This window comes from Cynocephalus volans, chromosome X, assembly GCF_027409185.1.
Source record: "Cynocephalus volans isolate mCynVol1 chromosome X, mCynVol1.pri, whole genome shotgun sequence".
NCBI classification, from domain to species: domain Eukaryota; kingdom Metazoa; phylum Chordata; class Mammalia; order Dermoptera; family Cynocephalidae; genus Cynocephalus; species Cynocephalus volans.
Window position 1 is genome coordinate 28301024 of NC_084478.1, and position 12921 is coordinate 28313944.

Below are 12921 nucleotides of genomic sequence, written 5' to 3' on the forward strand. Positions count from 1 at the left end.
GTATGAGAAAATCCTCCAAACATGTCTCTTATTCTAGTAGTTTCTAAGGCTCAGCCAATCACATATCTGATTTTGGATTTTGTGAGAAATCTTTACCCTAACTTCCTTTTTCTGGGGGAAACAAGCTTGATTTAACTATTTCTCACTTGCAACAGAAAATCTACTGCCTAATACACACAGATATATGAGAAATTGCCCCTGCAATATCAGGGTATTCACCAAGGGCTTAAGAACTCCTTCATGTATTAGTATAATTACTCATAATCAAATAGATTTTGCTAATTAGACATGAATCATCTATTAAAGTAAGTTCAACACATCTCCTATTTACAAAATGTCTGTTAGCAGGTTGGATTATTGCATGCATGTATGAAACAAACTCTGTTTTATTAGCAGTGTCATACAGTTCAGACTTTCCCCTATTTCAAACTTCTCCATCCATATTTATCAAGATTTTAAACTTTTGACTTAAACTACAGAGTATTTTCTCCAAGGAACTCCCTTCCTGGTATACCTAGAAACAATCTTATTTATCAGAAAGTCATGCTGATGAGGATGGAATTACAAAGAGAGGAAATTGGATGATGATAAGCAATATAGTACCCAGGTTTTGCTATATTCTAATGAATTACTCTTCTCAAAAACACAATTGTAGTAAGTGGAAAAGTTCTAGATATCCTTCTTATTGCGTTGGCAATTTTTTTTTCTTGGCAGCTGTTCTACTGGATGGGTCCTGGACATATTCTTGAAATTTATTAATTTTTATCAGAGACACTGCCTTCTCTCTGACTTTTGCCTGATTCACTGTTCACTTAGTTCCTGGCTTCTGCCTTTACTTCCTGAGCCTGTAGCTCTTTATTACTCCCAAGGTCCAGCGAGTTTGAATAGGAGAAGGTCCACAGAAAGCTGGCTACTGAGAGTGACTCCACTCTCCATAATAAGAATACATTTAATAAAACCAAAATAAAAAGATGGAACAATAACTTATGCACATTGCAGAGGCACAGCCTGAGAATAAGCTTGTAACCTAACTCTGAAAGGAGAGACTGAGCTTTCAGAGGATGGAATAATTCTCCCTAACCAAGTCTGCTCCCATTTCATTTACACGAAGCCTCCCCTTTTATAAATAGGTGGATGTAATAAAGACTCCGTTCTGAGAGATATTACCTTTTATTATGTTTGCAATAGAATAGGAGATACACACAGTATTTTATCAAGGAAATTCCCTCATAATCCAGAGCTCCACATATTTCCAGCTTTAAAATATTCATGCTTCATTTCTTACCATCCTCTTGAGCTCATAAATGCTATTGTGTTTCCAAAAGAGAGCACTTACAGGTTTTAGAAATGTACATGGGTTGTGACATTTGTAGCCAGGGTTTGACATTTAGATGGGTTCATATTCAAAACATTTCTTTCAAAATTAGCATAAAAGTCAAGGAAATATAGTCAGAGAAAAGTGGCTATGCATACACTTCAGAATTTTACTTCAGGTGTTAAGTAGCAATTGACTCTGGGGGGGTGAAATCACAAATATCTACAGCAGAGTTCTTATGAGTAAAGTGGATCCTTTAGCCCCAGTTAAGCTTTCAGATGGCTGCAGCTCTGGCTGACATCTTGACTGCAACCTCAAGAGAAATCAATAGCTAGAACTTCTCAACTACATAGATTACTGAAAAATTCCTGATCTACAGGGACTGCAAGATAAAAAAATTGTCGCTCTAAGTTGCTAATTTTGAGTAATTTGTTATGCGGCAATAGATAACTGATGCAGCTGTAAGGCACTATGTAATCTTGCCCAAGGCTACTTCTCTGACTGCACCTTCTACCACTGTTCCCACTGTCCACTACCTCTAGCCATGGCGATAGCTTTAATATTGAAAACCAACAGCAACCATGAAATACATAACAGAAAGATAACAAGAAAAATTCAGAACTGCCATGAAAAGGCTATAAATTTGAATTGAAGTTCATAAAACAAGATCTAACCAAATGGAAAGACACTTCAAATCATGGGGAAGGAAATAATATAAAAAACTTGATTCTCTCCAAATTAATATATTAATTCAATTAATTCTAGTTAGAATCCCAGTAGGTGATTTTTTTTGTATGTTTTTTTAAAAAAAATGTGAAAAAAACATCTTTTTTTCCGTGGGCAGAAGAATGTTTGAGAAGAGTCAATGTTTTTTTAAATATCAGAATAGAAGTGCAACGTGTTTTGCCAGATTAGTGAGCATATTATAAGACCCAATCAATATGGTAATTAAATAAGACTGGACACATAGTTCAATGGGACAAAACAGAGAGTCCACAAAAAGATTCCAACATATATAATAATTTAGTACAAGGGCTGACCGGTTAGCTCACTTAGAGCATGGTACTGATAACACCAAGGTCAAAGGTTTGGATCCCCATTGACAAGTAATTGTGGAAGAGACAGGGAATTGTGGAAAAGAATGTTAATTGTGTGAGAGAACAGCAAATTGGAGGAGAAACAAGGAACTATGTGAGAGAGGGAATTTTGAGAAAGGAGAATTACGAGGATACAGGGTATTGTGGGAGAGGAAGGGAATTGTGGAAGAAAATGGAGAATTGTGAGAGAGACAGTGAATTGTGGGAGATTGGACAATTGTGGGAGAGATAAGGAATTGTGGGAGTGACAAGAAATTGTGTGAGATATTGGAAATTGAGAGAGAGACAATAGAGAATTGTGGAAGACATAGGAAATTATGAGAGAGACAAAGAATTGCATGAGAATCCAGAGAATTGTAGGAGAAAATGGAGAATTTTGGGAGAGATAGAGAATTGTGGGAGAGAATGGAGGAATTGTAAAAGAGAAGGGAGAGGTGTGGCAGAAAGATGGACTATTAAATATGTGATGCAGGAACAAATTGCTTGTGCATCTGGAAGAAAATGAAATTGGACCTTATACATTGTAGACAAAAATAAATTTAAGATGGATTAAATGCTTAATGTAAAGAAAAAAACAAAGAAACAAATTTAAAAAAACCAAAAAAATCCTGTTAGAAAATCTGGTAAACTATATATCTAGAAGCTTGGAGTGGGTTAGACCTTCTTAACCAGAACTGGGCTGAGGTATATTTGATGTTACAAAAATATAAAAATGTCTACAAAGTTAATGGACAAACAATATATTTGGGAAAACCTTAGCAACAACAGACAAACTTAATAATATCTTTAATATAAAGAACGTTTTTTTTTTTTTTGGCTGATACAGGGAACTGAACCCTTGACCCTGGTTTTATCAACCCCATACTGTAACCAACTGAGCTAATGGCCAGCCCATAAAGAACTTTTTAACTCAATATAAAAATGGGCAAAAGATTTAAAGAGGCAATTATTTCAAAACTCACTCTTGAAAATAATTTATTAACCTAATTTTTTGAAGGGACACATGCTTTTACTGGTCAATTGAAAAACATTTTAAAATCTAGATCAGCTTATAATTTATGTTTCAGCAATGTTCTTTGTAGTAGGCAATTTGAAGATAAATATAAAAAATTGCATTTATATGTCCTAAGCTTTCAACATTTCTATTTTGTATATGTAATTTCTCTGAAAATAGAAAAATGGGCCAAAGATCAAATTCAGATGGTCAACAACTCATGAAAAGATGCTCTTAGCAAAGGGAAATTCAAGTTAAAGTAATAATAAGATACTGCTTAGAACCTGGTGTTGACAACACTGAAGTCCAGGGTTCGATCCCTGTTACTGACCAGCCACCAAAACAAACAAACAAACAAACAAAAAACCAAAAAGATATTGTCCATGATACAGGTACAAAATTTAAGAGAACCTATAACACTTATATCTGGTTGGATGCAGGGTACAGGGCACTCTCATTCATCACCGGAGGAAATTTGACCTGCTATAGCTTTTTGCAGGACAATCTGGCAACATCTATTAAAACTAAAAATATCTATGCCATTTGACCCAGTCATCCCTTTTCAAGGTATTCAACTCTTAAAAATTAAGAACAATTGTGTGCACACACACACACACACATGCACACACACTACTTTTAGAAGTGTTACCAAAGTAAATAGGAAATGGTTGAATAAATTATGGTATATCCATCCTATGGAATATTGCTCAATCAGCTAAAAAATTAACGAGAGGTATACCAGTGTTCTTGAAAACTTCCAAATGGTATGTTTGAATGAGAAAAGCAAGATGCAGAAAGACAATCCCATCTTTCTAAAACAATGACCAAAATAACCCCTTATATGTGTATGTGCAGATATGTGTGTGTGTATGTATAAAATTAAATGAGCTTGAAGAAAATATGTATGGATAGAGACTAAATTGCTATCATGGAGTATTTGGCAGGGGAATATATACGGAAGAGGGGAGGGCAAGAGAAGGGGAGAGTGAAGCCAAGCTGAACAGGAAAAGAAGCAAAAAAGACTGCACCAAAAATCCAAATGTGTATGATATGATCACATTTATGCATTTTTGTAAAATTGTATTTGTGGGTAGAGATGTAAAAAGGAAAAAAAAATTAAATGTGAATACCAGATTTTTTAAAAAAGGAAACTAAGTATTCTGAGCTTAGGGCATAATTGGAAAACATTTTCATAAGGTGAATTCCTGCCATGAAATTCTTTTCATTTTTCTCCTTACTTTTTCCTCTTTTACTACAAGCCAAAGAGCAGAAAAAGTGGTAATGCAGAAGTTCTGATCGAGTTCTGGTTATCATCAATTTTTCCTACGGAAAGAGAATTACATTTGCCAATGTGCCCTGAAATTTTCCACAGAGATGCCATTTAGTAGAGAACAATAAATTCGTATTTTTCATTCTACTCTTTAATAGATCCATGTTTGTGATGATATAAAAATATTTAAATCACTTAGTCAAATTATTGAATGCTCTATTTGACTCTATATCAGTTAGGATCTTGCCTGGAAACAGGTGGCACATTCAAAGTGGGTAACTGAGGAGGGTTTGATAGAGGGACTATTTACAAAAGCACCGGCAAGGGTTAAGGAAACCGCGAAGGGATAGTGCACTACCCTGGGAATAGTCATATTGAGGAGCTGTTACCACCTCCAGGCCTGGAGGAGCAAAGAGAGGGAGTGGCTTATTGGGACCCAGTTGTGTGGAGAGGGATGTCTGCCAGAAGCCTTCCACGGATGGATGCAGCCAACCGGTAGAGAGCCTGTGGAGACAGAGCTGAAGGAATCAATACACCAACCCTCATGTTCCTCCTGCCCTCTGTCTCCTGTTGCCGCCCCCAACCCTCCACCCTCAAAGTCAAATGGAAGCCAGAAGATGAGGGATCCCGTAGACGTGGTTGGTAGGTCAGCCTCCAGGAACACAGAGCTGGGTAGAGAGAGGTGGAGAATGGATCTGAAGGGGCAAAGGTGTTCATTGCTTTCCCCTGCAACCAATTTCTTCAGAAAAGTTGATGGTTGATGAAGATGAATCATAATAGTTAATCCAGGGCTTAAATTAATCCATGGAACTTGGCTTTATACTGATGGGAATCCATATTTGAAAAGCTTAGCATGAAGCCATGTGACATGCACTATCATGTGACTTAAGTAAATTAGTTAGATGCCACGCAAAACACAGAAGAGAAGGTTCTGAGTTTAGGACCCAGGACAAGTAAACTCTGATAGGGATTGGGAAGAAAAATAGGGAAAAGTTTTAGTCTTCTCAAGGAGGAAGGAAAAGCTCAGGGTATAAGGGATAAGGTTTGGAAGATAAATCTAATATAACAATTTTGCCTAAATTTGTTTTTCAGATTTATGTACACTACATGTAGACCAAAGATCACTCGCCCAGGAGTTAGAATATCTGGGTTCTGGATCCCTGTGACTACTTAGTTTTGTGACTTTGCTAAACTGTTTCTTCTCTCTGGGCTTGTTTCATCCTCTGTATAAGAAGAGGGTAGGATTAGTGATCTCTAAGCTTCCTCTCAGTTCTATATCATATGATGCTATTATTTCACCTGATCAGAAATCTTAAGAATGACTTAATGAAAACCTTAAAGCTGACTTAGAAAAACAGTTCAGAACATTTAGAATAAGAGCCTAATTTAAATTATAATTTGAACAACTTCTAATTTTCCCCTTAGGGTACCTCACCATAGAATTCAGCAGGCCACAAAGAGACAATAAACCTCCCTGTTCAATAAGCACGAAATTGAAAGTATAATATGTGACAATGGAGTACTTTAGGAAGAGACAGTAAAAAGCAGGAGATAATCTGGTCTCAGTATACTGCATTATAGCTGAAAACCACTGAATAATCTACATTCTACTTCTTGTAGTATCACACAGAAACCTCAGAAGAACAAAAATTAAAAAAATTCCTTCTCTCTCATTCTCATGACTGGAGAAAAAACAATAACACCTACAGAGATATTGTGACAGTACTTGCTACCTAGAGTGTCTCTTGTTTTTATTTTTATTTTAGGGGGGCTGCTGGCTGGTGCAAGGATCGAACCCTTGACCTTGGTGTTATCAGCACCGCACTCTAACCAAGTGAACTAACCGGCCAGCCCTTGTCTTACTTTCAGAGAAGCATTGATTTAGGTCTACTTGATGAACTCCCATCAACAATTAAAAAATGGGGGAGAGGTGGAAGCAACTTATAATTTGTTAGAATACAAGTATCTTTATTTTAGATATATAAAGCCCTGGAATACAGAATATTATCTAGAATCCCGGAAAGCCGATATTCTATGATAGTCACTGTTGTGTGGAGGAAGATGTTCTGTGCTAGAATATGGCGTGGCCTTGTTACTCAACCATTTTCCCTCCCTAACTCATCTCTCATCTGTGAGGTTCCACACATCATCTTTAATAATTCAGGTGAACTCTGAAAAAGGTACTTTAAATTATTCTCCTTTAATAACAACCCCCATCCCCCAAACACAGAAACCTAAAAGTATCAAGAACCCCAAAACAACCTATCCGCCAGCCCTGAATGGCAGTGCCCCCAGGGACACAACGCAGAGATGAGGAATCGCCGTTATCAGTACAGCTTCACTCCCTCAAGCACGATTTACCTATTATTTGAAAGTTAGGTATATAAAAAAAGTTCTCGTGGATTCCTGCGTTGTTAGAAATGATTCCTTTTCTTTGGCTTTTATTTAAAAATGAGAATAAGAAAAGAATCTCCCAGGACTCTTTATTGTTGCTTAATAAAACATATTTAATGGTATAGCTAGCTCAAACAGCACAAAGTGCTAAGTGTGAATTATTGCATCCTCCTTCACCCTGCTCGTGTTTTATTATTTAATAATGCTGCTTTACACGGAGTGTACGCGGGCCACCTAAGGAAGGATTACAGTCTCGCCCACCGTGGCCACCGCTCAGCAGCTGGAAGGAAGACGGCGCCTGGCGGACAGCAAAGGCTTTGATGAGTACGTGAAGGAACTAAGAGTGGGACTAGCTTTGCCAAAAATCGGTGCGATGGCCAAACCAGACTGTATCGTCTCTTGTGACGGCCAAAACCTCACCATAAAAACTGAGAGCACTTTGAAAACAATACAGTTGTCTTGTGCCCTGGGAGAGAAGTTTGAAGAAACCACAGCTGATGGCAGAAAAACTCAGACTGTCTGCAACTTTACAGACGGTGCATTGGTTCATCATCAGGGATGGGATGGGAAGGAAAGCACAGTAACGAGAAAATTGAAAGATGGGAAATTGGTGGTGGACTGCATCATGAATGATATCACCTGTACTCGGGTCGATGAAAAAGTAGAATAAAAATTCCATCATCACTTTGGACAGAAATTAGCTGTGAGAATGGATAAGCTCAGTTCAATGAGCAAATCTCTATACTGCTCCCCCCCCACTGTGTTCAATTATCTTTATCACAAACATTTTACATGCAACTATTTCAAAGTGTTGCTTTAATTTCGATCATCCTTTTGGTTAGTAAATAAATGTGTTTGTGCTAATAAAAAGAAAAAGAAAAAGAAATGATTACAGTCTCAAGCTAAAAAGGTGGCACATTCACTTGCTGCTGCTTCTACAAATGTTGTCCTGTGATCTATGCACTTAATTTTTATTCCAATTTCTTTTCATTATTTCTGTAAAGAAATTTTGGTAGCAAATAAAGGAATACATACATAAAGGAAATGATAAACAACTTGCTCTTGGAGAAAATTGAATGCTAGTAGAGACATTACCGTTGATAATTCAACTAACGTGTTTATAACTTTCCATCATTCCTTATTAGAAAGCACAGTGACATTTAACTGTACCAATTTACCAATTTAGTCCTCTTGCCCCTCAAAAGCTTTCTTAAGGAAAACAGGCACGTATGTTTGAAATTTTTTTTTTTTAAATAACGGTAATAGATTTGCTAAGAAAGATATATCCAAAATAATTCTACAGGATTCTAGAATGTCCTCTATCTAATTTTGTTTATAATTTGGAGTAACAATTAAGGCATTTCTAAGGAAACGAGCATAATTATTGATTTAGAATGCTATTTATGGAGAAGCCACTAGCAAGTTGCATTTATGTCTAGAGTTTATTTTTGCCTTGATTAGGAAGTAACCTCATAAAATCAGTACTGTCACAAATGGATTATTTACCTCATTTATTTACTGAAACACTGGGTTCTTTGTGGACCTGGACCTGAAGGGAATGGTAAGGCCCTTTCCTCGTATTTTCTCTAAGTTCGGAGATTTAGTACAGAGATTTATTTTTTTCCCCATGCAAGAACCGAGCCTCTGGGCTCTGTGCTTCCATTTTTATCCTTGAAAAAGCAATATGTGCATATTATGAGGTAATTTGAGTAATACATTTATTATTTATAATCTTTAAAATAGTGTTATATTTTCATGAGAGTTTATAGTGATTTTCTCTTGTAACTTGAGCCAGACTCTGGGATTCATGCAAAATGGCTCAAATTCTCTGTTTTCTGAGATTAAAAAAAAAAAGGCTGGTAAGACATTTGTAATAAGTAGGGTACATGTAACATTAAAACTACTGAATTATAATTGTCCTACTGTGACCACTTTATTTGGGACATTTATTAAAGGTTAGAGAGGTGCTGTTTCTGGGTGTCAATGAAACCGACATTGATTTGAAATTCATAAGGATATCTTATCTTCTCTGCAGTAAATTTGGCTCTCTCTCCCTCCTTCCACCTTGTCTTCACTTTTGAGTATAAAAGCAATATTATAACATCTAAGAATGCTCAGAGAAAAGAAACAAAATTCCTAATGCCACTTCTATCATTTCTGTTTGTTGTCTTCTATTATTTGCCCACATACATTTATATTTTTAAACATAGTAGTAATCATGGTAATCATAGTGTATATACATTACTGCATTCCTTTTTTATCCCTTTATCAAATAACTATTATTTTTATTTTTTATCACTGTCTTTTACATAAGATTTTTTAAAATTTTGCTTTATCAATATACAGTGTAGTTGATACTGGATTATTTTTAATATTTTATTTCATTTTATTTTTTAAATTGCTAAATGAAGTTTGTATGAGTATATATTTATCATGTACAACATGATGTTTTTAAATATATATACTTTGTGAAATGGCTAAATCGAGCTAATTAACATGCATTACTTCACATAGTCATCATTTTAGTAGTGAAATACTTAAAATCTACTCAGCATTTTTTGAGAATTCAATATATTGTTGTTAACTATAATCACCATGATGTACAATAGATCTCTTGAACTTATTCCTCCTGTCTAACTGAAATTTTTATTCTATTTTTTATTGTCAGCTCTTTTAAAGAGGAATCTGAAATAAGGAGATTGCAAAACGAGACCAAGGAAACTATGTCACTCTAGCAGGGAAAGCAGAAAGAGAGAGAGAGAAATGTGTTGATCATGTGAGTTTCAGGCTTTTCAAAAGTGATGTAAAATTTACCTTAGATTTTCTTAACCAGAGATTTGAACCCAACCCTCTTGGCTTGGAAAGGGGTATAGAATGTAATTAAACAAAAATTTGTGAATGAAAGTAGAGCAGCATTTTCTTTTTGCCAGATTGCTAATTAAATGCCACAGAAGACTTGCATATTTAATTTTAGCCATGTAAAGAATGTGCAATAGTTGGTAGGCAAAAATTTTGGCCAGGAAAGAAATGACTATATTTTTAGATCATTTTGCTATCCCTGTTAATTTATTATCCTGTGATGTAGTTCAAGTGTAGAAATGGAAAAGTTCTTTGATTTGATCCAGAGTTAGGGTTTTGCCAGGTGAAAGGGCAAAGTACTTGAGGGTATTGGCAAAAGAAAGCTTGAAGTGATAGGCCTTGAGTTGTAGGCAGAAGAGGGAAGGAGTTGGAGGTAGGTGAAGGCTGAAAGATGAAGACAAAGTAGGGGATGTCAAGGGGCCAGAGTTCTTTATAATAAGAACAAACGTAGGGTAAAAATAGAGCAAGGGAACTGGAGAATGGAGGGTTGTGTTCAGCAGATTTATTAAAACTGAAATAAAATCTGAAATTCAAGTAAGTATTTTAAATTTTTTTGTTTTATTTTGTTTTTATGTTGTGAAACATAGGACCAGAACAGAGAATAAGGCATGGGAATTGAAACTAACTTATTAAATGTCATTCATGCATTAATTCAATAAATACCTTTCTTAGCCCCTCCTATGTGCCAGACACTATTTTGGGTGCTGGGAATACAGTAGTGAACAAGGCAGAAAGATTTCTGATGGTTTGGAATTTAAACTCTAAATGAATAAATAAAATAGCAGGTTGTATATAGCAAGGGCATAGAGGCATGAGGGCTTGGGAGCTGTTTTAGACATGATGGTCAGAGAAGTGAAGGGGGCAGAGGGGAGGGGAAACATGAAGGAAATGAGAGTGGCAGCCAAGCAGCGATCTGGGGAGAGGGTGTTTTAGGCAAAAGAGCAGCAAGTGCTAAGGCCCCGAGAGGGGCATATGCTGGGCCGGCCTATCTCTAACATGTGGGAAGCCCAGGGCAAGAGTACAGTCAGAAGCCCACCTATTCTATGTCTAAACATTAAAAGTTACAAAATGTATTCTGTCACCCTACCTTGACTAGTATATCTCAATACTGGTCCAGAAGGCCAGGTCCAGATTCTTGGCCTCCTCAGGATTCTGCACCAGAACCTGGTGGTACAGCGTGAACCAGCCCCTGGCTCCTGGGTCCAGCCAGAGGTCAATTCCCTTTTCTCTTCCCACCCCAGCATCCTGCCACCACTAAGAGGGATCTTGCATATTGTAGGTGGACACTCTGCCTGCCAGTCTAAGCTCTGTTCACACAGCCTCAAACAGTTGCCCTTTGATGGCTCCTTGGGACCAGAGATGTGCATATTCGTGACACAGTCTGCTCTTTGGAGGATGAACTGGGCAAGGTGCCCAGGCCGGCCCTGGAAGCCAGCTCTCAGGCATTTGCATAGTGTATTCTAGGGTCCTGGCAGCCAGAATATGGTCTAGATGGGGCACAGGTTCTGGATGGGCACAGCCCATCCACCCCACTGACTCCTGCCCTGTGGGGAAGAGTGTGGCTGGGAGAGGGGAAGAGGTTGGAGCAGGACCTTCAAAATCATGGGACTTAAGGCAGCAGCCCCTTTTGCCAGGACCTAAGGGTGGCACTTTTGCCTGTCACATTTGAGGAGGAACAGGTTATTCCTATATCCTCAGGATTTGAACCATGATGATGGAAGAGATACGCTTCCGTTCTGTGGAGGGTCTATAAAAAGTAAAGGAAGGAAGAAAAGGAAACCAGAATGTATGGAGCATCTGCGCTGAGCCTGGCTGTGTGAAACATGCTTTCGCTTGTGTGATCTAATTTAATCTTCCGAATAACCCCAGGAAGTAGGCTTTGTACTCTCCTGGGTAAGGTTAAGAAAATAAACTCAAGGAGGTCACTTCCTTGCCCAGAGTCACACAGCCAGTAGGCAATGGAGCAGAGGCTGAAACCCAGAGCTCTGGCTATTTCTAAAGCCCATATTCTTTCTATTACACCATATCATCTTTGAAAGACACCCTCAAAGAAAGGCTTCATTTGTCATGAGAGTGAAAAGCAACATAGAAGGTAAAATCCTATACCGTTCAGAGATGAAATGACTCAGGAATCTTCAACCCAGGACTGGTTCCTGTCCTGAGGTCCCTAGATCTCCTGGGAGTTCATGAAGATAGTACATGAGTTTATGGGCTTTAGGTATTTTAAAAATTGAGGTAAAATTTATATGTGGTGAAATGCACGGACCTTAAATGTACAATTTGGTTATTCTTTTTGCAAACGCAAACACCCATGTAACTACCACCTCAGTCAAGATATTTCCTCAAGATATGTCCCTCACTCCAGAAATTTCCCTGTGCCTCCTTCCAATTTCCCCTCACAATGGGCAGCCACTACTCTAATTTCTATCACTATGGATTTATTTTGCCTAGTTTAGAACTTCATGTAAATAGAATCATACAGTATATATTCTTTTGTACCTGGCTTCTTTTGCTCAGCATGTTATTTGGGATTTATTCCTATTATTGGATGAAAGGAGCTCTCTCCTTTTTATAGCTAAGTAATATTCCACTGTATGAATGTATCACAATTTGGTTATCCCCTTAGCTATTTATGGCATTTGGGCTCTTTCCTGTTTTTGTCTATTATGAATAAAGCTGGCATAAACATTCTTGTACACATATTTTTGTGAAAGTGTGTATTTATCTATCTTGGGCCTATGCCTAGGAAGGGAATTGCTGGGTTATATGGTAGGTGTAGGTTTAACTCTTTAAGAAACTTCCAGACTTTTCCAAAGTGGTTTTATCATTTTGCACTCCCACCAGCAATGTCTAAGAGTTTAGTTGAGAAGCTTATTTTAAATTTAAAATGTTTAATTTTGAATTATTTCAAACATAAAAAGATTAGAAAATATTAATAACCGACAGCCATGTATCTATGATTCAGATTCAAAATGTTAACAGTTTCCTGTAC

General features: G+C 37.2%; 1 protein-coding gene across 1 annotated transcript; it reads left to right on the top strand.

Moving 5' to 3' along the window:
• The first annotated feature begins 5158 nt into the window (after positions 1-5158).
• Positions 5159-7740, top strand: LOC134367827 (fatty acid-binding protein 5-like). The gene is made up of 2 exons (XM_063084517.1): positions 5159-5318; positions 7310-7740. The coding sequence occupies exons 1-2, from the start codon at positions 5159-5161 to the stop codon at positions 7738-7740; spliced, it is 591 nt and encodes a 196-aa protein (XP_062940587.1).
• The last annotated feature ends 5181 nt before the right edge of the window (positions 7741-12921 follow it).

Excerpts from the sequence above, each read along its gene's own strand:
- LOC134367827 (XM_063084517.1), top strand. The coding sequence starts at position 5,159 with ATGCAGCCAACCGGTAGAGAGCCTGTGGAGACAGAGCTGAAGGAATCA. Across the intron at positions 5,319-7,309 it reads GGATCCCGTAGACGTGGTTG|GAAGGATTACAGTCTCGCCC; the intron begins GTAGGTCAGCCT and ends GGGCCACCTAAG.